Here is a 27,846-nt window from a genome sequence, read left to right as displayed (position 1 = left end):
TCATTGACAGCAAGGAGATAATTGTGCACTTCTTGGTTATATCTTCCAAAAGGAGCCATGGTTGGGACAGTCACCCTCCTATGTCCAGTAAACCAGTGGTCTCCAACCCTGTCCTGGAGGACCACCAGGCCAATCAGGTTTTCAAGCTAGCCCTAATAAATATACATGGAGCAGATTTGCATGCCTGTCACTTCCATTATATGTAATTATCTCTCATGCATATTCTTTAGGGCTAGTCTGAAAACCCGATTGGCCTGGTGATCCTCCAGAACAGGGTTGGGGACTACTGCAGTAAACCTTTTGAAGGTTCCTGAGCATATATCAGGAGCTCAATGATGCTTACATCACTCCCGCCTTGACTTACTTCAGTTATTTCCCTTGGCAACACTGGCTGCAATTGTTCTCTCTTGTCCTGTTCTGTCACCGTCTCTCCCCCCCCCCAAAAAAAAAAAAAAAATAGGCCTTTAAAACGATGGCCATTTTTTTAAAGCAGAAGAGGAAATGGAAGTGAAGTTGCTAATGATCTCCTAGATATATAGATGCAGATATTGGATATTTGTTCATCTGGTATAAGTATTGGAGCCATATGTTCCATGTTTCACCTGGTTTTAGAACATCAAGCCCAAGCATATAAACATGATGGCAGATAAAGACCAAATAGCCCATCGAGTCTGCCTATTCACTGCATCCACTATCTCCTCCTCTTCCTAAGAAATACGTGCCTGTCCCACATTTTCTTGAATTCAGTCATTGTCTCCACCACCTCTACTGGGAGACTATTCCACACATCTACCTTAGATTACTCCTGAGCCTATCATCTCTTAACTTTATTCCATGCCCCCACACTGTGGGGTTTCCTTTCAGTTGAATGAGACTTGTCTCATGCATATTTATGCTCCAAGTAGGTATTTAGATGTCTCTCTCAAATTGAGGTCTTTGAGTCTGTTCCTGTATGCCTTATAATGTAGACCACCAAACATTTTAGTAGCCTTCCTCTGGACTGACTCATCTTGTTTATCTTTTTAAAGGTGTAGTCTCTAGAATTGTATGCAGTATTCTAAATGGGGTCTCGCCAGAGTTTTATACAAGGACATCAATACCTCCTTTTTCCTTCTTACTGGCTATTGCTCTCCCTATGCACTCAAGCATCCTTCTAGCTATCACTATTGCCTTTTCATCCTGTTTGGCCACCTTAAGATCATCACATATTTCCATACCCAAGTCCTGCTCCTCTTTCGTGCACAAAAGTTCTTCACCTAAACTGTACCATAGCCTTGGGTTTTTGCAGCCCAGATGCATGACCTTGCATTTCTTAGCATTAAATATTAGCTGACAAATTTCAGACCATTCCTCAAGCTTAGACTTTAGTGGGCCCTGCCTCAAACTCCTATGTCCATTTTTCTGTGTGTGTAAAACTAGGTATGCACTGTTGAAAATGACTGTCAGACATTGTGATGAGCCAGATGTCTTAAGTGCTATTTGAAAATTGACCTTCAAGTATACAGCAGACAGGACACCCAATCTTTCCCTCTGTCAAAGGAGAGAAACTGAGCAGTAAGGCTGACAGGGAGTCCAGGCCCTATCAGCTGAAGACTGCAGAAACATGCGATCCTTTTGTTGCTGCAGTTGATTGTTCCAACATCTCTTTTGATTGTTGACTGCTCTGCCTGCTGCAATGTCTGCACAGGAGCTAGAGCAGTGAACTTCATTATTTTTGAAACAAAGGCCATATTGCCAAAAATACTTCAATGAGAGAACCAGGACCAATGCTGGATATGGTGCCCATAGCCCCAGGTAAAATTCGAGAGGAGGTAGTCCTTTGAGTGATTTTAGCTAGTCTAGCTCAGGGGTGGGCAACTCCGATCCTCATGGGCTGGAATCCAGTCGGGTTTTCAGGATTTCCCCAATGAATATGCATGAGATCTATTTGCATGCACTGCTTTCAATGCATATTCATTGGGGAAATCCTGAAAACCCAACTGGATTCCAGCTCTTAAGGACCGGAGTTGCCCATCCACCCCTGGTCTAGCTGCTTAGCTGCACTCAGAGCAATATGTATAAATAAAATGAAGTTTGTTTTTCCAGACTTTCTTCCTGAGCCCTTGTTTCCTCTATCATAGATTTTCCAAACACTTTTCTCCTAATACACATTCTCCCCGTTCCAACCCTTTCCTAATCTGTTTCAACTCCTACTAGCCTCTTCTTCCAGTCAGCCAACACCATCAAGTATCCAATGAAAAATACTGAACTAGAGGAAGTTGGAGAGAGGGACAGAAAGTAGGTAGAGGATATAAGGAACTGTGAAGAAATGCAGAGTATACCCTCCCCATTTTCCCACCACCTCCACACAGCCGTATCTGCCTCTCTCTCACTCCTATTCCCCATCTCCAAATTTTGCTAACACATCAAGTACATAGTAACAGTTTCAGTCACATAGATAATTGAGTTATGTTTCAATTATTTCTATTAAACAAACTAGCACATACAATAACCAACAAAGAGCTTACATTGCAAGAAGTCACCAAGTAGCACAGTAAAGGACCTAAGTTGTTTAAAATGTCTACATTTAACAGTCCAATTTTATATTTAACACCCTTCCCACCAGATAAATGAACTCTCTAAAGCAGGGGTATCAAACTCAAATCACATAAGGGGCTGAAATCTAAAGCACAGGTTAAGTCACGGGCCAAATTTTTTATTAAGATAGTCTTAGAAGTATAAATCCTTCTTCACCCTGAGACACCATGCCAGCGATTCACCTGGTTATTTTCACCTCGTAGATGTTACCATACTTAATCCCAACTTTATTCAAATAGTCATTCTAGGCATAGGCAACAGAATGCTTTTTTTTTTTTTTGGGGGGGGCGAAGACCCCATAATAGTACTAATTGTAATACCATTTTTTCCATTTATATATACACACATTATAATCTTATTAACAACACATAATGGTTAACCACAAAATTAAACTATACAAAACACACACTGTACGTATGCTTCTCAACATTCATTCCTACCTGAACATAGATAACCCCTATGCAAATATGGGACCACAAGCTAAAAGTACTAATATATACAAACTAAACCCTAAGATGCAAGACTGCATGCAGCACAACCCCAGAGAAATAGAAACAATGCATTTCTTCCTGAACAGTGCAAAATACAGACAGCAGATGTAAATTCTCAAAATGGACACAATTCAATCACTAAATTGCAAATTAAAATCATTTCCCCTACCCTTGTTGTCTTGTGATTTTGTTTTTCAAACCATCTTTTCAAGGAGGTTTCCTGGAGAGTGTAGTGTCAGGCACACAGTCACCGCGTGCCACATATAACAAACGGCCAGGCAGGCCTTGTGCTTGACACATGTGCTGTAAAGTTAAGTGTGCAGTTATAGGCTTGTTTACTATATAATGCTTTTGCTGTTTTTTTTACTAAATTAAAAGCTAACTCTTATGCCAGACTAATTTATTGTATTTAAAAACAATAAGTTTGACTTTTTATAGTAGGTAGTTTAAATATAATTTGTTGTATTACAAGAAATTACTTACTTTTTTCTAAATCCACACCTCTATCTTTGCTTAAATTTTCTCAAGGAAAGTTTTATTTAGCTAAGGCTTCCGAAAAGTCTTGTTCTCTTTTAAATTATGGTTTGAATATAGTATGTCAATGCAAACAAAACCAGACATCAGACATTTGAGTAGTTTGCTGCATTATGATCTGCTCATCCCTTGTAATGCTTGAATATTTAATCTTATTTCTTTACCAGGAGTTACTGGTGATGATCATATGATGAAGGTGGAAACAGTACACTGCAGTGCTTGCAGTTTGCATGTTCCTGCATTATATAGTTCTGTGCAACAACATTTAAAATCATCAGATCATGTAAAGAGCAAACTGGTAAGATATCTACACAAATATAAATTAGTGAAGATGTGGTAGATAAACCAGCAGTAATTCAGTTATACTTGTTATCTGAAACTTGGGAAAGTGAACTTGCTGACAAATGACAGGGGTCTGTTACTTAATGCATCCAAAAATGGTAGTTTTATATTGCCATACAGCCCAGCAAGCATAGTGGACCATCACCCAGAAGTTATCATAACGATAGTCAAAATTCTTGTGCCAGTTTCATGCAAGCATTTTCCCTTCAGAGTTTGAGAAAATGTTTACAAACATATTTTGAGGAAATAATGTTGATTGGTTTTTGGGTGGCAGGAAGTGGGAATGCTTTTATCTAAGGCAGTGTTTCTCAAAACGTGGTATGTGGCATATTATCCCAGGACAAGCAGGCAGGTATTCTCACTAGTGGGTGACGTCATCCAACGGAGCCCCGATGTGGACATCTCACAAGCATACTTGCTTGTAGAAACTTTTAGAAGTTTCGAGTTGCCCACATCGCGCATGCACGAGTGCCTTCCCGCCCGATGCACCGAGCGTGTCTCCTCAGTTCTTTCTCTTACGCGGAGCTGAGAAGTTTGCCTTTGAAACTCTCTGCGCGAAGTTCCTTTATTGTGCCTTCTGTGCCCGCGGGTTTGGGGGTTTTTTTGTGCTCATTCTCGTTGGCTCACGTTGCATTTTGTTGTTTAAAAAAAAAAAAAAATTATAAAAATTTCATTCGATCGTTCAACCGGGCAGGTCGTGTGGCCACGGCCCCGCGGCTTCGACCTTGCGGCGGAGCTTTTTCGGCCTATGTCCCGGCCTGTTACCGGTTTTAAAAAGTGTGTCAAGTGCCAGCGCACGATTTCGTTGATGGACCCGCATCAACGCTGTCTTCAGTGTCTCGGGCCTCAACACCTTCCGAAATCGTGCCGGCCTTGCTCCACGCTCACAGCACGTGCGTTTAAGTGTCGCTGTATTTTGTGGGAGTTGCTGTTTGGCATGGAGGCGTCCCCGGTGCTGCCCTCTTCACAGAGCGCCACGCCTTCGACTTCCGATTCTACGTCTTCGGCCTCGAGTCTGCTCAAGCCTGTCTCGTTCGTGCCGGCTTCGACTCCGACGCATGCTGCGGTGCCTTCCGATGTCTCTTCAGGTCAGGTAGCGCAGCCCCCTATCCCTCCAGTGGTGCTTAAGGTGCCCAAGGCCTCTAAATCCAAGCCCCCTGGCGGCCGAGTGACCGATGTCCGTGCGGGAGGTCCCATTGCTGATGCGGATCCCTCTTTGCCGGCGTCGTTCCACGCCCTGATGGAGAAGCGATTTGTCGAACTCTACCAAAATTGGGCCGACGCTTCTCTCCCAGATCCAGCCTGGGCACGCAGAAGCCTCCCGCGAGGTCGAGCCGCCTCAGGTGCTTTCTCGGCGCACACTCTCGCTGCTGGGAGCAGAGTCTCGGCAAGTGTCTGGTCTGGCTTCGGGGCATGTCTTGCAAGGAGCAGAGTCTTTGCTCATGCCACCTTTGGAACCGATACCCTCGATGCATGGCCTGCCTGGCCCGGACCCTTCCTCCGCGATGCCGGGCCTCGAATCTTGGGGAGCGCCTCGGGGGGCCTCGTCTCAGCCTCTGATGCTTCGCTCCACAGCCTCCAGTCCCATCTACTCGGTGGCTGCCTCGTCTGGGCATCGCTTGCCTCGTCACTCGAGGCCTGCTTCTCGACACAGCTCCAGTCGTCAATTGAGGCATTCATCGAGGCATTCATCGAGACACGCCTCGCTTCGTCGGAAGCAACCTTTCCGGGAGTTTTCTCCGGAATACTCGTCCCCTCCTCCTATGCTGGAACTCGAGGACTGCGGGGGTTCGTTCTCTCCGTGCCGGTCCTCGGCATCAGCGGACCAGGCCGCCTCATCTTCTTCGAGGCCCGGCCCTGGCGGACCAGTTGTCATTCTCGTCCTTCCTGAGGCAGATGGCGGTGGATCTGGATATCACCCTGGATTCGAGTTCCAAGTTCTCGAAGGAGTATCTGGAGACGATGCATCTTCCTCAACCTCCTGCTGAGTCTCTACGTCTGCCTCTACACAAGCTTCTGGATCAGACTTTCATGAGATGCTTCGAGACCCCATACTCTATCCCAGCGGTCCTGGGGAAGTTGGATGCTCGATACCGCACGGTGCACCATAAGGGCTTCGACGGGGCACAGCTCTTGCACCAGTCTCTCTTGGTTGAATCCTCTCTGAAGCGGTCTCATCCCTCCCAGGTCTGTGCTTCCACTCCTGGCTGGGAGGGCAAAACCATGGACAGATTTGGCAGGCGCATCTACCAGAACTCGATGATGGCTTCTCGAGTCCTGAATTACAGCTTTCATTTTGCAACCTACTTTGAGTTTCTTCTATCCATTCTTCAAAAGTTTTTACCCTATCTGGACTCTCAGGCACTCGGAGGTGCTGGCATCATTGTCCCAACTCCGCCTGCAGATGATGCAATTGTCTTACGACGCTTTTGAGCTCTCGGCCAGAGTGGCTGCTTGTTCGGTGGCCATGAGACGCTTGGCGTGCATTGATATGGACCCGAATCTCCAGGACAGGCTGGCGAACGTTCCCTGTGCGGGAGCGGACCTTTTCGACGAGTCCATTGAGGCGGCGACAGAGAAGCTGTCCAAACATGAGAAATCTTTTCAATCTATTCTCCGCCAGAAGCCCAACCTGCTATCTCTTGTCCGTCTCGTCCTCCTATGATTTATCAAAGGTGCTATCCGCCAAAGCAGGCTCCCGCCATTCGGCCGCCAGTAAAGAGGCAGCATCAGCAGAAGCCCCAGCAAAAACCTCAGCCTTCTACTGTCCCTAAGGCTCCCCAGCCTTTTTGACTGTCTCGTAGGGAGTATATCTTCCATCGTTCTTCCCTCCCCGCTTTTGCCTATCGGAGGTCGTCTCCATCATTTTTACCATCGATGGACGACTATTACCACCGACCTCTGGGTCCTTTCCATCATAAGAGAGGGATACTCTCTTCAGTTCCATCATGTTCCTCCGGAACATCCTTCCAACTTAACCCAGACCACCCTTCTTCTTCGGGAAGCTCCGGCTTTGCTCCGGCTTCGGGCTGTCGAGCTGGTCCCTGTGGACCAACAGAACAAGGGCTTTTACTCCTGGTACTTCCTTGTCCCGAAGAAGACGGGCGACCTGCGTCCTATTTTGGACCTCAGGGTGCTCAACAAGTTCCTGGTCAGGGAGAAGTTTCGCATGTTGACCCTGGCTTCCCTCTATTCCCTCCTCGAGCAGAACGACTGGTTATGCTCCCTGGATCTCAAGGAGGCCTACACTCATATTCCCATCCATCCGGCCTCCCGTCAATACCTCAGATTTCGGGTGGGACACCTTCATCTTCAGTACAAAGTGCTCCCTTTCGGCCTAGCTTCATCTCCCAGAGTCTTCACCAAATGCCTGGTTGTGGTGGCCACAGCACTCAGGAACCATGGTCTGCAGGTGTTTCCCTACCTCGACGACTGGCTCATCAAGGATTCCACGTCTCAGGGGGCCATCCGGGCCATTCAGAGGACAATCTGGTTTCTGCAGAGTCTGGGATTCGAGATCAATTTTCCCAAATCCCATCTTCACCTTCACAGTCTCTCCCCTTCATCGGAGCTGTTCTGGATACTATTCAACTCAGGGCGTTCCTTCCTCCTCAGCGCCTGGCGGCTCTTCTTCATCTTTGTCACTCGGTCTCTTCTCGTCCGTCCATCTCGGCGAGACACATGATGGTGCTCCTGGGCCACATGACCTCTACGGTTCACGTGATGCCTTTTGCCAGACTTCACCTGCGGATTCCTCAGTGGACCCTGGCTTCTCAATGGTCGCAGATCTCCGACCCTCTGACTCGTCACATTCAGGTCACTCCTGCTCTGCTGCAGTCGCTTCGCTGGTGGATGCTCTCTTCCAATCTTTCCAGAGGTTTGCTGTTTCACATGCCTACCCATCAGAAGGTTCTCACGACCGACTCCTCGACCTATGCTTGGGGGGCTCATCTGGACGGGCTCTGCACCCAGGGCTATTGGACGAGTGCGGATCGTCTGTGCCATATCAATCTCCTGGAACTCAGGACGATTTTCAATGCTCTCATTGCTTTTCAGCATCTACTTCACGACATGGTGGTCCTCATTCGTACGGACAATCAGGTCGCCATGTATTATGTCAACAAGCAGGGAGGCACGGGATTGGCCTCTCTCTGTCAGGAAGCTCTGAAAGTTTGGGATTGGGCGATTCGCCACAACGCCTTCCTCAAAGCTGTCTACATTCAGGGGGCGGAAAATGCCTTGGCGGACAACTTGAGTCATCTTCTACAGCCTCACGAATGGACTCTCCATTCCACGCCCCTTCATCAAATCTTCTCCCTGTGGGGAACGCCTCAGAAAGGTCTATCCATAACTCCCCACAACTTCAAACTGCCTCAGTTCTGCTCCAGGATCTACACTCCTCATCGTCTCGAGGCAGATGCTTTTCTTCTGGACTGGGGGAATCTCTTTCTGTATGCGTTTCCTCCGTTTCCTCTCATTCAAAAGACTCTGGTCAAGCTCAAGTCCGACTGGGCCACCATGATTCTGATTGCTCCTCGGTGGCCCAGACAACCTTGGTACTCCCTCCTTCTGCAACTCAGCTGCAGGGAGCCCTTCCTTCTGCCAGTGTTTCCATCTCTGCTTACGCAGCATCAGGGATCTCTGCTTCATCCCAACCTGCAGTCGCTACACCTGACAGCTTGGTTCCTCTCAGCGTAACTTCCCTTCAGTTTTCTCCAGCTGTGCGGGATGTTTTGGAAGCTTCAAGGAAGCCATCTACTAGGCAATGCTATTCCCAGAAATGGACTAGATTCTCTACTTGGTGTTTTTCTCATCACAAGGAACCTCATCCTTATCCCCTGTTTTGGACTACCTTTTGCACCTGTCTCATTCTGGTCTCAAGTCTACATCGATCAGAGTCCATCTTAGTGCAATTGCTGCTTTCCACCAGCCTCTTCAGGAGAAACCTCTTTCTGCACATCCTGTGGTTTCCAGATTCATGAAAGGACTTTTCCATGTCAATCTTCCCCTCAAACCGCCTCCAGTGGTTTGGGACCTCAATGTTGTTCTTTCTCAGCTTATGAAGCCTCCATTGAACCTCTTAACAAGGCTCCTCTGAAATTTCTCACTTGGAAAGTGGTGCTTCTCATTGGCCTCACTTCTGCCCGTCGAGTGAGTGAACTTCAAGCATTGGTTGCGGATCCGCCCTTTACAGTGTTTCATCATGACAAGGTGGTCCTTCGCACTCATCCCAAATTCCTCCCCAAAGTGGTCTCGGAATTTCATCCGAAATCGCATTCTCATCCTGGAGAATCGGCTCTTCACACTCTGGACTGTAAGCGTGCTTTGGCTTTCTACCTGGAACGCACCAAGCCTCACAGAACTGCTCCTCAACTTTTCATCTCCTTTGATCCGAACAAGTTGGGACGCCTTATCTCTAAGCGCACCATCTCCAACTGGATGGCAGCTTGTATCTCTTTCTGCTATGCCCAGGCTGGATTACCCCTTCACAGTAAAGTCACAGCCCATAAGGTCAGAGCAATGGCAACCTCTGTAGCTTTCCTCAGATCGACTCCGATTGAGGAGATTTGTAGGGCTGCCACTTGGTCCTCGGTTCATACCTTCACCTCACACTATTGTCTGGATACCTTCTCCAGACGGGATGGACAGTTTGGCCAAACAGTGTTACAAAATTTATTCTCCTAAGTTGCCAACTCTCCCTCCATCCCATTGTGGTTAGCTTAGAGGTCACTCACTAGTGAGAATACCTGCCTGCTTGTTCTGGGATAAAGCAATGTTACTTACCGTAACAGTTGTTATCAAGAGACAGCAGGCAGCTATTCTCACGTCCCACCCACCTCCCCTGGGTTAGCTTCTCTGCTAGCTATCTGAACTGAGGAGACACGCCCGGTGCATCGGGCGGGAAGGCACTCGCGCATGCGCGGTGTGGGCAACTCGAAACTTCTAAAAGTTTCTACAAGCAAGTATACTTGTGAGATGTCCGCATCGGGGCTCCGTTGGATGACGTCACCCACTAGTGAGAATAGCTGCCTGCTGTCCCTGGATAACAACTGTTACGGTAAGTAACATTGCTTTCCCTGTCCGTCCAAGCCGCGCTGCTGCCGCCAGGGATCCCTGCCCACCCCTCTCCTCCCTCCCTCCTGAAGCTGATCCACAGGGCTTCCCTCCGATGTCAGAGGACGTCAGAGGAAAGCCTTCTGGGGGTGGGGGGGTGTTTCCTAATTACCTCTTTGCCGCACTCGCTCTTTCAGTGGCTTGTTGGGATGTGCAGCCAACAGCGTTTCACAGGCTGCACGTAGCTGACCCGGAAACCATCTCTCCGATGATTGAGATGGCTGCCTCTTATCTTTCGGATGCCCTGCATGACTTGTGGACATTTGCCAAGTCCATGTCTCTTGGAGTGGCCGCGTGTCGTACCTTGTAGCTTCATGCTTGGGTGGCTGATGCGGAATCTAAGATTAAACTGACAAAATTTCCTTTTCGGGAGTCCTTTTTGTTTGGACAAGTTGGTTCAGATCATGACTCTAAAGTACCCCGCCTGCCTGAAAGACTGTCCCTTCTGGCTTATCAGGGTGGCACTGCTCGGGGGCGTCTGCATGAATTCCGCAGATATCACCCTGGTCAAGGGGCTGCTTCCTTCCCGGCCTCTGGGTCTTCCCAGGGTCATTTTTCTGTGCATGCAGTCCTTTTGGGGGTCAGGGGGGATGTGATTCCTTTGCCAGTCCCTCGTCCATCTAACTCGCCCAATGACTCCTTGCCGGTGCCCCCTTGGTTTCGGTGGGTGCTCAGTTGTGAGAGATTTTACCATGGGTGGGCCGAGATTACGTCAGATCAGTGGGTCCTGAAGGTGATTCGGGATGGTTACGTGCTGGAGTTTTCCTGGGCCTTGTCAGAGTGCTTTCTCGTTTTTCCTTGTCAGGTGGCATGGAAGAAGTGAGCGTTTCGCCAGATGCTTAAAAATTGCTAGATCTCAAAGCAGTTGTGCCCCTGCCTCTGGCGGAGTGGGGCACCGATCTGTATTCCATTTACTTTGTGGTGCCTAAGAAAAAAGGGTCCTTTCAGCCCATCTTGGATCTGAAGGGGGTCAACTGGGCTCTGTGAGTTTCGTCTTTTCGCATGGAGACCCTATGCTCAGTACTTTTGGCGGTTCAGCTAGGAGAATTTCTGATCTGTCTTGATCTGACGGAGGCCTACTTGCATGTTCTGATTTGGGCCTCCCATCAGCAGATCCTGCGTTTTGCAATCTTGGGCCGTCACTATCAGTTTTGTGCTCTTCCCTTTGGTCTGGCCATGGCTCCGTGAACGTTCACCAAGATTATGGTGGTCTTGGCAGCGGCCTTGCTCAATGAGGTCATTCTGGTTCACCCCTATCTGGACAACTGGTTGATCTGCGCAAAGTCGTTTACGGAGAGCGCCCGGGTTACGGCTCGGGTTGTGGAGTTCCTGCAGTCGCTGGGATGGGTTGTCAACATGTCCAAGAGCCGGTTGGTCCTGTCTCAGTGCCTGGAGTACCTTGGGGTTCTTTTCGACACTGGCTTGGGGAAGGTCTTCCTGCCGGAGCTGGTGTGGCCAAATTGCAGTCTCAGATTCACCTTCTGATGGCTTTCCGATGTCCTCGGGTTCAGAGTTTTCTCCAGGTTCTGGGGTCGATGGCAGCTTCCCTGGACGTGGTTCGTTAGGCCTGAGCTCACATGTACCCGCATCAGCATGCTCTGCTTCAGCGGTGGTCGCCCCAAGTGCACGATCTGGACTCTCCCATTCCTCTTTGGGGGTTGGCTCATCAAGTCTCCATTGGTGGCTGCAGTCTTCCAATCTGGTGCAGGGAGTGAATCTGGATCAGCCCCAGTGGACAGTCATTATCACAGACGCCTGTCTTCTCGGTTGGGGAGCTCAATGTCTTGGTCAGTCGGCTCAGGGCATTTGGTCTCTGGAGGAGGCATCTTGGTCGATCAATGTTCTGGAGACCAGAGCCATTTGGCTGGCGTTGCTTGCATTCCAGACCTTGTTGACGGGCCAGTCTGTTCAGGTTCTCTCGGACAATGCCACGTCGGTGACCCATGTCAATCGTCAGGGAGTGGGGGGCAACCAAGAGTCGTCTGGTAGCGCAGGAGGCGGCTCTGCTCATAGCCTGGGCAGATACTCATCTTCTGGACATTCCACATAGCAGGAGTGGAGAATATCCAGGCGGAGAGTGGTGTCTCGATCCCGTGGCCTTCGAGTTGGTTGTGCAGACTTGGGGTCGGCCGGTCATGGACCTGATGGCCACGAGAGTCAATGCCAAAGCACCTCGGTTCTTCAGTCAGCGCAGGGATGTTCAGGCTGAGGAACTGGATGCTCTGGTGCAGCCATGGCCGATCGCAGGTCTACTGTACGCATTACTAGGCATCCCGGCGGCCCTGGATTGGTCCCGGTATCCACGGTATGCAGATCTGATTCATCTTGTGGCAGATCCTCTTCCTCTGCCCCTCTCGCCTGACCTTCTGTCTCAGGGTTCCATTCCGATGTTGAACCCAGGTCCCTTTTGTCTTACGGCTTGGCTCGTGAGCGGGAACACTTAGATAAGAAAGATTATTCAGATAAAGTGATCTCAACTCTCTTGGGATCCCGGAGACTTTCCACTTCTAGGGCTTATGTGCGTGTGTGGTGTCTATTTGATGAATGGTGTGGTGCGCGCGGAGTGGTTCCTTTTTGCACTTCTTTGCCTAACATCTTGGAGTTCTTGCAGAATGGCCTGGACAGGGGCCTGGCCTGGTCTTCTTTCCAGGTTCAGCTTGTGGCCTTGTCCACTTTTTGCGGGTTGCTGCAGGGTCGGCGCTTGACCTCTGCCGGACATGGTTCACTTTTTGAGGGGGACCAAATTGCTTCGGCCTCCGGTGTGGCCTTCGGTTCCGTTTTGGGATCTTAATCTGGTCCTGCCTGTGCTTTTGCGCCTAGGTTATGTGAGATGTGTTTCAGAGCTGCAGGCTTTGTTTTGTAGACCTCCCTTGCTGGAGTTTTCTAGGGAGCCGGTTGTGTTGCGGCTTGTTCCTTCCTTTCTGCCAAAGGTGATTTCATAGAAATAGACGGCAGATAAGGGCCACGGCCCATCAAGTCTGCCCACTCTAAGGACCCTCCCTATTTATCTTTGCGGATAGATCCCACATGTCTATCCCATCTGGCCTTAAAATCTGGCACGCTGCTGGCCTCAATAACCTGGAGTGGAAGACTATTCCAGCGATCAACCACCCTTTCAGTGAAGAAGAACTTCCTAGTGTCACCGTGCAGTTTCCCGCCCCTGATTTTCCACGGATGCCCCCTTGTTGCCGCGGGACCCTTGAAAAAGAAGATATCTTCCTCCACCTCGATGCGGCCCGTGAGATACTTGAATGTCTCGATCATATCTCCCCTCTCTCTACGTTCCTCGAGTGAGTAGAGCTGCAACTTCCCTAACCGCTCCTCGTATGGGAGCTCCTTGAGTCCCGAGACCATCCTGGTGGCCATTCTCTGGACCGATTCCAGTCTCAGCACATCCTTGCGGTAATGCGGCCTCCAGAATTGCACACAGTACTCCAGGTGCGGTCTCACCATGGATCTATACAGTGGCATAATGACTTCCGGTTTACGGCTGACGAAACTCCTGCGTATGCAACCTATGATTTGCCTTGCTTTGGATGAAGCTTGCTCCACTTGGTTTGCAGATTTCATGTCTTCCCTGACAATCACCCCTAAGTCTCTTTCTGCTTCAGTTCTTGTCAGGATCTCGCTATTTAGGGTGTAAACCTTGCATGGATTTCGGCTCCCCAGGTGCAGGACTTTGCATTTTTTGGCATTGAAACTGAGTTGCCAGGACCTAGACCAGCGCTCCAGTAGAAGTAGGTCATGCATCATATCGTCTGCCATTGAATTTTTGTCTGTTGTGCTTTTGCTCACTACATTGCTTAGTTTGGCATCATCGGCGAATAATGTTATTCTACCTCGGAGCCCTTCTTTCAAGTCTCTTATATAGATGTTGAACAAGATTGGGCCCAGGACGGAGCCCTGTGGCACTCCACTTATCATCTCTGACATTTCGGAGGGGGTGCCATTCACCACTACCCTCTGAAGCCTACCTCCAAGCCAGTTCCCAACCCATTTGGTCAATGTGTCACCCAATCCTAAAGAACTCATCTTGCTCAGCAACCTACGGTGTGGTACGCTGTCAAATGCTTTGCTGAAATCCAGGTAGACGATGTCCAGGGACTCACCAGCATCCAGCTTCCTCGTCACCCAGTCAAAGAAGCTGATCAGGTTGGATTGGCAGGATCTCCCTTTAGTAAATCCATGTTGGCGGGGATCCTGTAGATTCTCCTCGTCCATGATCCTATCCAATTGGCGTTTGATTAGGGTTTCCATTAGTTTGCTCACTATTGATGTGAGGCTCACTGGTCTGTAATTTGCCATCTCCATCATGGAGCCTTTCTTGTGGAGTGGAATGACGTTAGCCGTCTTCCAGTCCATCGGGATGTTACCTGTACTAAGGGAGAGATTGAAGAGTGCGGATAGTGGTTCCGCCAAGACATCACTCAACTCGCCTTTTTATGTCAATTAGTCCGTAGTCCTTCTGGTGTTTGAATGTTGGGAGGGCTCTTTGGAGCAGAAGCAGTTGCATAAGTTGGATGTCTGCTGGGTCCTTCGCTCTTATGTTCAGCGGATCCAAGAGTTCTGGAAATCGGATCATTTCTTTGTCCTTTTAGCGGGTCCTCGTAAGGGGGATGGTGCTTCCAAGGCTACCATTGCACACTGGATCAAGGAGACTATTGCTTTCGCATACCTTCTTCAGAAGAAGTCTGTTCTGGAATTTCCCAAGGCTCATTCCACTCGGGGTCAGGCGGCTTCTTGGGCTGAGTCTTCCCTTGTGCCTCTGGTGAATATTTGTAAAGCTGCAGTTTGGTCTACTCTGCATTCCTTTGTGTGACATTACCGTGTGGACGTTCAGGGGAAGTCTTGCTAATAGGTGATTTTAACATGTTGGATGTTGATTGGGGTATCCCTATTGCGGGGTCTTCTATAAGTAGGAAGATTCCGGATTATCTAGAAGGAGAACTGTTCCAGCAGTTGATAATGCAACCCACATGGGATGGGGGTCATACTGGACTTAGTGCTTACAAACGGGGAAAGTGTTTGTGATGTTACAGTGGGTGATCTGGCATCCAGTGATCACTGCATGGTGCAGTTTAATATTAAGATGGGTATAGAGAGGGCTCATTCAAAAGCAAAGGTTCTAGACTTTAAAAAAACTAACTTTGTTCAGATGGGGGGTTTATGTCAAGGAATTATTGTCTGGATGGGAATGTCTGGAAGGAGTGGAAATGCGGTGGGCAAAACTGAAAGAAGTGATTGTTAGGGCGACAAACCTTTTTGTGAAGCATGTAAGTAAAAGTAAGAGAAAAAGAAGGCTGCTTTGGTTCTCAAAAGTAGTAGCTGAGAAGGTAAGGAATAAGAGGTTAGCTTTCATAAACTACAAAAAATCACAGAAAGAGGAAGACAGGCAAAAATATCTGGAAAAGTTAAGAGAGGCTGGTTGTGTAGTCAGGAAGGCAAAGATGCAAATGGAAGAAAAAATAGCTGACATGGTAAAACGGGGAGACAAGACATTTTTTTTAGATATATTAGTGAAAGGAAGAAGTGCAAAAGTGGCATTGTGAGACTCAAAGGTGACGGGGAGGAATATGTAGAAGCTGATAAAATAATAATAATAATAACTTTATTCTTCTATACCGCCATAGTCGAGAGACTTCTAGGCAGTTCACATTCGAAGAAAGCTGGACAATCAGCGAATTACAGGAGGCAAGAAGTGAAGATTACATAAGAAATAGATAGAAAATATCAAATTACATCGTGAAAGATAGAGAAAATAGCCATGAGAGTGGAGAGGCTTCTGTTTAGGAGATGAATTTGTCAAACAGAGCGGTTTTAATTGATTTTCGTAATGTGCCGTAGGTCAGACTGGCTCTATTTATGTAGTTATTCAGCCAGGATTGCTGTCTGCCTGCTTGGAACTTGAAGGTCCTGTCCAAAAAGGATTTGTATTTGCAGCCTGTGATCTTTGGGTACAAAAAGATATTCTAGTTTCTGGATGGTCTTGTGGGATTGTGTAATATGAAGTGAGGTTGTAGGTAGGGAGGTGCAAGACCCCAGGCCTGCTTGAAACAGATACAGGCAAATTTGAACAGAATTTGCGCCTCCATCGATAACCAGTGCAACTTTTTGTAATAAGGGCTAATGTGGTTGTTTTTTCTCAGTCTGAAGATTAGACGGACTGCCGTGTTTTGCACTATTCTTAATTTTTGTACTGTTATTTTTGGGATACCTAGATAAACAATGTTGCAGTAATCTAGTGTTGATAGGATCAGAGACTGCACCAGTAGTCTAAAGGACGTGGCGTCGAAGTATTTTTTGATGGTCCTTAGTTTCCAGAGTATACAAAAGCATTTCTTCATCACTAAGTTTGTGTGGTCTGCCATGGTTAGGTGTGTGTCCAGTGTGATACCCAGTATTTTTATGGTTTTGGAGATTTGGTAATTGTGGCCATTTAATTGTAGTGATGTACTGGAGAGTTGTCTTTGGGGCTTGCTAAAAAAGACTTTTGTCTTTTCTGTGTTTAATTTCAGTTTGAAGTTGGTTGTCCATTTTTCAATTTCGGTCATTATGTGAGAAAGGTTATCAATTGTTTCGCTTGTTATGTCATTTAAAGGGATTAGGATGGATTATGCTAAATTGCTTAACAAATATTTCTGTTCTGTGTTCATGGCTGAAGCGCTAGGAGCGGGACCGCAGAAGCCAAATGTGAATAGGGATGGAGGAGTAATAGTCTCTGATCGATTTTTAGAGGGTTGTGTTCGTGAGGAGCTTGCTAAAATAAAGGTAGACAAAGTGATGGGGCCGGATGGTGTACATCCAAGGTTGCTGAAGGAACATAGGGAAGTTCTGGTAGCTCTGCTGACTGATCTTTTCAACGAGTCTCTAGAGTCAGGAGTGGTACTGGAGGACTGGAGAAGGGCGGATATGGTCCCTCTCCACAAAAGTAGAAGTAAGGAAGAAGTAGGAAATTACAGGCTGGTAAGTCTGACTTCTGTGGTAAACAAATTAATGGAAACACTTTTAAAACAGGGAATGATGAAGTTTCTGGAATCCTGTGGATTACAGGACCGGAGGCAACATGGATTCACTAGAGGTAGGTCTTGTCAGACAAATCTGATCAAAGCTTTTTGACAGTGTTCTACACAGAAACTGAGTGCCCTCGGGATGGTTCCCAAAGTAACGGGCTGGGTCAAGAACTGGTTGAGTGGAAGGTGACAGAGGGTGGTGGTGTTGCCAACATTTTTTCCAAAGCCACCTGCTGATCTTGGTAAAAAGCACGCCTTGGCCTTCAAACGAGCCTTAGTCTTTCATCTAGTGCAGACTAAAGCCCTTACAGTTCACGCAGCTTTTTGTTTCTTTTGACTCAAACTGGATGGGAACATCCATTGGTAAAGATGCCCCTCAATACCTCTCCTCGCTTCTCTCTCCTTATACACCTCCCAGAGAACTCCGTTCCTCAGATAAGCTGCTTTAGCTTTACCCTTCTCCTCCACTGCCAATTCCAGACTTTGTTTCTTTCATCTAGATGCCCCCTATACCTGGAATAAATTACCTGACTTGTCTGTCAATCCCTTTCCCTTGTATAAAAGCAGACTGAAAACCTGCCTTTTTGATATAGCCTTCAATTCTTAACCCTGCTCCTTTGCCCTCCAACCCAGCCAGCTGATTAACTGTTCCCCTTAACTGTATCCATAACATCTTGTTTGTCTGTCTTGGCTGTTAAGATTGTAAGCTGTTTCGAGCAGGGACTGTTTTTTTCTTCTTTGTGACTCTGTAGCACTGCGTGCGTCTGGTAGTGCTATAAGAACATAAGAACTGCCGCTGCAGGGTCAGACCAGTGGTCCATCCTGCCCAGCAGTCCACTCACGCGGTGGCCCTCTGGTCGAAGACCAGTGCCCTAACTGAGACCAGCCCTATCTGAGTATGTTCCGATTCAGCAGGAACTTGTCTAACTCTGTCTTGAATTTTTGGAGGGTGTTTTCCCCTATGACAAACTCCAGAAGAACATTCCAGTTCTCTACCACTCTCTGGGAGAAGAAGAACTTCCTTACGTTTGTACAGAATCTATCCCCTTTCAATTTTAGAGAGTGCTCTTTCGTTCTCCCTACCTTGGAGAGGGTGAACAATCTGTCTTTATCTACCAAGTCTATTCCCTTCAGTATCTTGAATGTTTCGATCATGTCCTCTCTCAATCTCCTCTGTTCGAGGGAGAAAAGGCCCAGTTTCTCTAATCTTTCACTATACGGCAACTCCTCCAGCCCCTTAACCATCTTAGTCGCCCTTCTCTGGACCCTTTCGAGTAGTACCATGTCCTTCTTCATGTACGGAGACCAGTTCCCATAAACTGATTGCACACCTGGCACTGGGCAATCAACGTGAATTTGCTCCAGAGCACCCAACGTGCCCCAGTACCCCCAGCCTCAACAAGCCCACAAGAATCGAGAGCAGGTCTCTTTTAGGCAGTCACAGAAATAAAGGCCACCCTCCACCCCCCCCAAAAAAAAAAAAAAAGGTCCAATGCATTTCTATAGGAGAGGCAGTTTCAGCAACCGCAGTACAGAAATACTGATACACTGAACCAAAGCAGTTATTGCTCATTAAAAGTGCCTTTCCTCTCCTGGTCATAGATACATACAAAGCCAGCACAAATACAGACAAACACAGAGGGCACAAAGACAAATAGAAATAATTAATAATAGTAATAATAGTTCTCTATTCAGTGGCTGGCATATTGCATATGTGACATATTGCATATGTCCAGGCTGGATTAATTCTTGTGGGTTATGTCACAGCTCACATTGTCAGAGTTGTGGCTGTGTAGCTCACTTGAGGTCAATCTCCATTGTTGAGATTTGCAGAGTTGCAATGTGGTCTTCAGTGCACACATGTACATCTTGCTACTGCCTCAAACAGCACACCAGATGGGACAGCTGGCTTAGACAGTTGTGCAGAATTTGTTTGGTGTCTAGAATCTAACTCCTCCCTTCTAGGCCCATTTTCTTTCTTTTCAGATTGCACCCACTCAACAGGACTGGGTTGATTGGGTTCTGGTTAATTTTTCTGTTATGAGTAACCATTGCCCTTTACTGCTAAGCTTGAAGATCAGATTCTACATCTACGCCGATGACATCACCTTAGTCTTTCCCCTAACCAACATAACCCCCGAGATAAATAATCACCTAGCTTCAATCTTAACGCAAATTGAACTTTGGATGGCCGATTTCAAACTGAAACTCAACTCAGATAAAACCAAATTCTTCCTGGCGAGTCCAAACGACAAAATCAAAGACCCCTCAATCTCCCTGAATGGCCAAGTCTTTCCCATAACAAATTCCTTAAAAATTCTAGGAGTGACTCTCGACTGCAACCTTACCTTCAAAACTCACACTGATCTTCTGGTCAGAAAAGGCTTCTCCACCTTATGGAAGCTAAGATCCATCAGAAAATACTTTGACGCTCCCTCATTCCGCTTACTTGTGCAATCCTCCATCTTAAGTCTACTCAACTACTGCAACATTATCTACCTAGGATCTTTCAAAAAAACCACTCAAAGATTGCAAACCATCCAAAACACGGCAATCTGACTGATCTTCACACTAAAAAAATGGGAACACTTAACTCCTTACTACCACAAACTTCACTGGCTACCCTTGGAAGCAAGAGTGCAATTCAAATTCGCCTGTTTTTGTTTCAAATCTATCCTTGGCTCTGCCCCTCTTTACTTGGTACCCCATTTTATCCTAGACCGCCCATCCAGACACACACGTAGAACCCACCTATTTAGCTATCCTACTCTTAAGGCCTGCCGTTACAAAAGATATCTAAATAGAACTCTTGCCTTCCAAGCAGGTCAGCTCAATAACTGGCTGTCCCACATCATCTCACACGCTTTATCCTACCTAAACTTCAGGAAACTACTAAAAACTAATCTTTTCACCCGATTTACAACCCAAGACCTCAAAGCACTACCCATGGCCCCTCTTATCTCGCCACGTCCTGCTTCCCATTAAACTGCATCTTCTTCTGCTGATTTTACCCTTTTTTTTTTTTTATACCTTTCTCTGATTGTCTTGACCTTCACTGTACGTTTTTGCTCTGATCGTACCTATTTTCTCTGATTGTACCATTTTCGCTGATTGTTCCTACTTTTCGCTGATTGTACCATTTTTGCTGATTGTTCCTTTTTTCTGTATGTACCATTTGCTCTGGTACCTATTTTCGCTGATTGTACCATTGTACCATTTTTGCTGATTGTCCAGTCCTTCTTCGTTGTAAACCGCCTCGAACTACTATGGCTTTGGCGGTATATAAGAAATAAAATTATTATTATTATTATTATTTGCTGTTTTCGGTAACCCAGAGAGGGGTAGCAAACTTACTTACCTGTAGAAGATGTTCTCTGAGGACAGAAGGACATGTATTTTCATATCCCCTCCTGCCTCCCCAAAGAGTTGTATTTTTCTAGTCGTAGTGTTGTACTTCTGATACCATATGCTTGTGCTGCACAGGAAGGCACTCACACATGCAAGGTGGAATGCTGTCAAAGTTCTTTTTAAAGAGAGAGAACACTGGGTAGCATCCGCACTGGGGCTCGGTCAGATGACATCACCCATTGTGAGAATGCATGTTCTGTTGTCACAGAACACCTGCTACAGGTGAATAACTTTGCTTTATTTGCCTTTTTTCCAAGCTGTCGAGCCCCAGCCTCTTTAGCCTTTCCTCACAGGGTATAGGTCATGCCATCCCCTTTATCATTTTGGTTGCCTTTTTCTAATTCCCCTGTATCTTGATATGCAACCAGAAGTGCATACAGAACTCAAGATACTGTCAATGCTATGGAGTGATACAGGAAAACCTTTTCATTAATAGCAAAATTTGGAGCAAAAGACCAGTCTTCTTTTGAAAATTCAAGTTGATGTCATTTTTACCTTCTTGAGCTGTTTAAGGCCTTCCCAACCATTTTGTTGTTGCTAAACTCATAACCTGCAAATTTTATTTGTATTTATTTGTGGTTTAGGAGATGCTTTCAAATAATGGTTCAGGAAGAAATAAAGATTTGGGGCTAGATTCACTAAAGATAGCGACTCAATCGCTGTTGGCTGATTTTCTAGCTGATTTTCCAACAGCGATTGATTGCCAATAATTTGCATGCAAACCCACCGACTCAGTCGCTCAGTGAGCAATTGACACAATGCAGAGCCCTTAGTGACAGAAAGCAGCCTCCTGTCACTGCTGTTAGAGCTTCTGCTTTTTTTTTAAATGGAACAGATGTTCTACACACATTCTGTCCCATTAAAAAAGCTCCCCATTCCGCACTAGTACTCCCAAGCCAAAATGGCAGGAGAGATGCCCACTCCCTCCTGTCCGGAAAGACCTCCCCCTCCCATCAAAGAAAAAGGCAGGAGGGATGCCCCCCTCCCCCTCCAGGCCCCTCATACCTTGAAGTTGGGAGCAGGTGATGACATGGCCTTAGGCCCCTCTCCGGTGCATCATGTGATGCCAGAGAGGGGCCTAAGGTCCTTATTGTTTCAGATGCCTCAGGCATCTCCCAAAACAAATGGCCAATCAGGGACTTACTTAGGCTCCTTCCTAAGGAAGCCACTGACTGGCTCAGATGCCTCAGGCCCTGCCCACAGGAGGAGCCTGAGACGTTTTAGCCATAAGAACATAAGAATTTCCGCTGCTGGGTCAGACCAGTGGTCCATCGTAACCAGCAGTCCGCTCACACGGCGGCCCTTAGGTCAAAGACCAGTGCCCTAACTGAGACTAGCCTTACCTGCTTACGTTCTGGTTCAGCAGGAATTTGTCTTGAATTCCTGGATGGTGTTTTCCCCTATAACAGCCTCCGGAAGAGCGTTCCATTTTTCTACCGCACTCTGGGTGAAGAAGAACTTCTTTACGTTTGTACGGAATCTATCCCCTTTTAACTTTAAAGAGTGCCCTCTCGTTCTCTCTGCCTTGGAGAGGGTGAACAAGCTGTCTTTGTCTATTAAGTCTATTCCCTTCATTATCATGTCCCCTCTCAGTCTCCTCTTTTCAAGGGAGAAGAGGCCCGGTTTCGCTAATCTCTCACTGTACAGCAACTCCTCCAGCCCCTTAACCATTTTAGTTGCTCTTCTCTGGACCCTTTTGAATAGTACCGTGTCCTTCTTCATATACGGCGACCAGTGCTGGACGCAGTATTCCAGTTGAGGGCGTACCATGGCCCGGTACAGCAGCATGATAACCTTCTCTGATCTGTTTGTAATCCCCTTCTTAATCATTCCTAGCATTCTATTTGCCTTTTAACCGCTGCCGCGCATTGTGCAGACGGCTTCATTGACTTGCCGACCAGTACTCCCAAGTCTTTTTCCTGGGGGGGGGTCTATCCAAGTACTGCACCGGACATCCTGTATGCGTGTCTTAAGATTTTTGTTACCGACATGCATCACCTTACACTTATCCACGTTAAATCTCATTTGCCATGTCACGGCCCATTTCTCGAGCGTGTTTATGTCACGTTGCAGGTCTTCGCAATCCTGCGTCTTCACTACTCTGAATAATAATAACTTTATTCTTTTATACCACCATAACCAAAGGTTCTAGGCGGTTTACACTAAAAAGAGCTGGCTAATCAGCGAAATACAATAATTCAGTAAAAAATACAAATATTTGTAAAATAGAATTTCAATAATAAAACTCTCATTAAGTAATAAACTTATTGAACAAAGTGGTCTTAATTAATTTCCAAAAACAGCATTAGGATAACATAGCTTGCTGAATACATTTACCTAATCAAGATTGTTGCCTACCAGCTTGATATGCTAGGGTCCTATCTAAGAAGGTCTTAATTTAATTTTTGGATAAGCAAATAAGTAGAAGTTTCGAGTTTTTCTTGATGGTCTATGCAACACAAAATGAGGAAAAAGGTAAGCTGCAGACAATCCCTATATCAGGAAAATTTGAATAATACTCTTGCCTCCAAAGACAGCCAATGAAGTAAATGATAATATGGACTAATAGGATCATATTGTGATCACTGCTTCCCAGCGTCCCTTCTACTTCTATACCTTGTGCCAGTTCTCGTAGTCCATTTAGAATTAAGTCCAGAATTGCATTTCCTCTCATATTTTCCTTGACAAGTTGTTCCAGGAAGCAGTCGCCTACAGCATCCAGGAACTTGGTCTCCCTACTGCAGCCGGAGGTGCTTAGGTTCCATTCTATCCTCGGATAATTGAAGTCATCCATGATAATTGCGTTGCCTCCCTTGCAGTTGTGTTTAATCTCGTCTGTCATTTCTCCATCAATTTCTTCGGACTGCCCTGGGGGTTGGTAGTAGATGCCGATCTTCGTTTCCGTTCCATTTACATAAGAACATAAGAATTGCCACTGCTGAGTCAGACCAGTGGTCCATCATGTCCAGCAGTCCGCTCACGCAGCGACCCTCTGGTCTAAGACCAGCACCCTAACTGAGACTAGCCCTACCAGCGCACGTTCTTGTTCAACAGAAACTTGTCTAACTTTGTCTTGAATCGTTGGAGGGTGTTTTCCCCTATAACAGCCTCTGGAAGAGCATTTCAGCTTTCTACCACTCTCTGGGTGAAGAAGAACTTCTTTAAGTTTGTACGGAATCTATCCCCTTTCAACTTTAGAAAGTGCCCTCTTGTTCTCCCTACCTTGGAGAGGGTGAACAACCTGTCCTTATCTACTAAGTCTATCCCCTTCAGTACCTTGAATTTTCGATCATGTCCCCTCTCATTCTCCTCTGTTCGAGAGAGAAGAGGCCCAGTTTCTCTACTCTTTCGCTGTACGGCAGCTCCTCCAGCCCCTTAACCATCTTAGTCGCTCTTCTCTGGACCCTTTCGAGTAGTACCGTGTCCTTCTTCATGTATGGCGACCAGTGCTGGACGCAGTACTCCAGGTGAGGGCGTACCATGGCCCGGTACAGCGACATGATAACCTTCTTTGATCTGTTCATGATCCCCTTCTTTATCATTCCTAGCATTCTGTTTGCCCTTTTTGCTGCCGCCGCACATTGTGTGGACGGCTTCATCGACTTGTCGATCAGAACTCCCAAGTCCCTTTCCTGGGAGGTCTCTCCAAGTACCGCCCCGGACATCCTGTATTCGTGCATGAGATTTTTGATATACCGACATGCATCACTTTACACTTATCCACGTTGAACCTCATCTGCCATGTCGATGCCCATTCCTCGAGCTTGATTATGTCACGTTGCAGATCTTCGCAATCCCCCTGAGTCTTTACTATTCTGAATAACTTCGTATCATCCGCAAATTTAATCACCTCGCTCGTCGTACCTATGTCCAGATCATTTATAAAGATGTTAAAGAGCACGGGTCCAAGCACTGAGCCCTGCGGCACCCCACTGCACCCTCTCTTCCAGTCCGAGTATTGTCCATTTACCCCCACTCTCTATTTCCTATGCTCCAGCCAGTTTTTAATCCACGTATTTCACCCTCAATTCCATGGCTTGCAATTTTCCGAAGTAGCCGTTCATGTGGAACCTTGTCGAACGCCTTCTGAAAATCCAGATATACAATGTCAACTGGATCGCCCTTGTTTATCTGTCTGTTTACTCCCTCAAAGAAGTGCAGCAAGTTCGTCAAACACGATCTGCCTTTGCTAAAATCGTGCTGACTGGTTCTCATCAGCCCGTGTCCGTCAAGGTGATCAATGATGCTGTCCTTTATCAGTGACTACCATCTTTCCCGGTACTGAGGTCAGACTCACCAGTCTGTAGTTCCCCGAATCTCTCCTCAAACCTTTCTTGAAGATCGGTGTAACATTCGCCACCTTCCAGTCTTCCGGAATCTTTCCCGATTTGATCGACAGATTGGCTATTAGTTGAAGCAGTTCAGCTATGGTCCCTTTCAGTTCCTTGATGACCCTCGGATGGATGCCATCCGGTCCCGGGGATTTATCACTCTTAAGCCTATCAATCTGCCTACATACCTCCTCTAGACTGACCGTCAATCCTGTCAGCTTTCCATTTTCGTTTCCAGCATGTAGCCTGATGGGTTCCGGTATGCTGTGTACATCTTCTTCGGTAAATACAGATGCAAAAAATGTGTTCAGTTTGTCATGCTTTGTCCTCCTTTAGTGCTCCCTTTATTCCATGGTCATCCAACGGTCCCTCCACTTCCTTTGCGGGTGGTTTCCCCTTAATATATCAAAAGAACGGCTTGAAGTTCTTCGCCTCCTTGGCTATTTTTTCCTCGTAGTCTCTTTTGGTCCCTTTTACCGCCTTATGGCACCTGCGTTGATGTTGTTTGTGCTTGTTCCAGTTTTCATCCGTTTTTGACCTTTTCCATTCCTTAAATGAAGTTTTCTTGTCTCTGATCGCTTCCTTCACCTCTACAGTGATCCACGCCAGTTCTTTGTTCTTTTTCCTCTTGGATCCCTTGTTGATACGCGGTATATATATATTTTGCGCCTTGGTGACTGTGTCCTTAAAAAGGGACCAAGCTTGCTCTAGCATTTTTACAGTGCTTATCCTCTTCTTAATCTTCTTCCCTACCATGAGTCTCATCCGTAATTCCCTTTTCGGAAGTTCAGTGCCGTGGCTGTCGTTTTGGACCAATGTTTCTCCCCTGCGTCCAGATCAAAGCGGATCATATTGTGATCGCTGCTTCCCAGCGTCCCTTCTACTTCTACATCTTGTGCTGGTCCTCGCAGACCATTTAGAATTAAGTCCAGAATTGCATTTCCTCTAGTATTTTCCTTGACAAATTGTTCCAGGAAGCAATCGCCTACAGCATCCAAGAACTTGGTCTCTCTAATGCAGCCGGAGGTGCCTAGGTTCCAGTCTATTCCCGGATAGTTGAAGTCACCCATGATAACTGTGTTGCCTCCCTTGCAGTTGCGTTTAATCTCATGTCATTTCTCCTTCAATTTCTTTGGACTGCCCTGGGGGTCGGTAGTAGATGCCGATCTTCGTTTCCAGGCCATTTGTTCCTGGAATTTTGACCCATAGAGACTCTAACTTATCCGTCAGTTGTGGCATGTTCTCTCCAGCAGATTCAATTTCCTCTTTGACGTATATGGCAACGCCCCCACCTTTTTGAGCCACTCTGTCTCTGCGGTATAGTTTGTATCCCGGTAGCACAGTGTCCCAGACGTTTTCCTCAGTCCACCATGTTTCCGTGATGCCTATGATGTCAACGTTATCTTTTTGTGCTATGGCTTCTAATTCACCCATCTTATTTGTAAGGCTCCTTGCGTTTGTGTATATACACTTGAGTTTGCAGCTTTTTCCTTTCTTGCATTTCCTTCCCTCTTGTGTCCTTTTCGATCTCTCTTGCCTGTAATCCGGTGAGTCTTTCCCTATATCTTCTTGCACGGTATCCTCTGGGTATACCGGTTCCCGAACCATCGACTCTCTCTCTCTCTGTCGACTGTCGGCTTTCCCCTTCTTCCTAGTTTAAAAACTTGTCCACTTCTCTCTTGATGTTGCTTGCAAGTAGCCTCATTCCGTCTCTGCTGAGGTGGAGTCCATCCTTCCTATAGAGCTTACTCTTCCCCCAGAACGTTGTCCAATTGCGCACGAAGTGGAATCCTTCCTCACACCAGCGCCGCATCCAATCGTTGACTGGTTGCAGCTCCATCTGCCTCTTCTCATCTGCCCTGGATACCGGCAGGATCTCCGAGAATGCTATCCTCTGCATTCTGGTCTTCAGCTTCCTTCCTAGCATCCGGAACTGGTCCTTCAGTACTTCCCTGTTGTAGTTCCTATTGCTCACGTTGTTCGTCCCCACATGGATCACCACCGCCGTATCTTCTTCTTCCACACTGTTGAGGATCCTGTCGATGTGGCTCACTATGTCTTCTACCTTGGCTCCCGGTAGGCAGGTCACCAGCCGATCAAGTCTTCCTCCCGCTATGTGGCTGTCAACTTGTCTGATGATGGAGTCGCCCACAACGATTGGTGTCCTCTCTATCTTCTCCTGATTCTCCATCCTCAGGTCCGTGTCCCTGGTGTATGTCCATCTCTCCTGCCGCAGGTCCGTATCCTTCGTTCTCGCTACTGTATCACCCATTTCTTCCTGGTGGTTGTTTGTCGGGTGGTCCACACTCTCTGTAGGTGTCTTTCGGCAGTTCCACTGTTGTTGGTGATTTTCCACGGCCTCCCTGTATGCCTCCGCTATGAACTTCTCCAGCTCTCGGACTTCTTCCTCGATGGTGTCTTCTGTCTTGTCCTCTGCTTCCTCTGTCTGGACGTTCTCTGCATCTCTGTCTCCCTCCTCCCCTGCTTGAAGTGCCTCCAGTTCCAATATTCTGCCCTCCAGGAGTCTGACTTGTCTCTTCAGGCTCTCCAGTTCTCCGCATCGGGCGCATACGTAAGACCGCCTCCCAGAGGGGAGGTAATCATACATATGGCAGACGATGCAGAAAACTGGGTAGCTCAACATCTTGCTTCCATTGCTGTCTGCTTGCCAATCTGCTGTGGATGCCTTCTGGGTCTGCTATGGTTGCGCCTGCTCTTTTATCTGCTTTTTTCCCCCGTTTGTTCTCTCTGCCTCTGCCTCTCTCTGTAGCTCTCTGCTCAGAGTCAGATCAACTCTGCTCCATTGGCCCCTCTCCTTTTAAGGTAGAGCTTTGGTGGTGGATGTCGGGGGGGTGGGTGGAGCTAACTCACTGATTCCCCTCTTGATCTCCTGCCTCTGCTTCTCTCTCCTGCTCTTTTATCTGCTTTTTTCCCCCTTTGGCTTCTCTCTCCTTCTGCCTCTCTCTATAGCTGCTTTTCTCCTGCTCTCTCCTGCTCAGATCAACTCTGCTCCGTTGGCCCCTCCCCTTTTAAGGTGGA

The 27,846-nt window shown here is 47.1% G+C and overlaps 1 protein-coding gene across 1 annotated transcript in view; it reads left to right on the top strand.

Annotated features, from left to right (window-relative positions):
• The window catches only part of LOC117346438 (DBIRD complex subunit ZNF326-like), a 148,247-nt gene that overhangs the window by 105,460 nt on the left and 14,941 nt on the right, over positions 1 to 27,846 (top strand). The window contains 1 exon segment of the mRNA XM_033915980.1: positions 3,770 to 3,900. Coding sequence (XP_033771871.1) covers positions 3,770 to 3,900 — 131 coding nt within the window.

This window comes from Geotrypetes seraphini, chromosome 12 (assembly GCF_902459505.1).
Source record: "Geotrypetes seraphini chromosome 12, aGeoSer1.1, whole genome shotgun sequence".
Taxonomy (NCBI): Eukaryota; Metazoa; Chordata; class Amphibia; order Gymnophiona; family Dermophiidae; genus Geotrypetes; species Geotrypetes seraphini.
The sequence above is the reverse complement of the archived record's forward strand: the minus strand, read 5'-3'. Positions and strand labels throughout refer to the sequence as shown.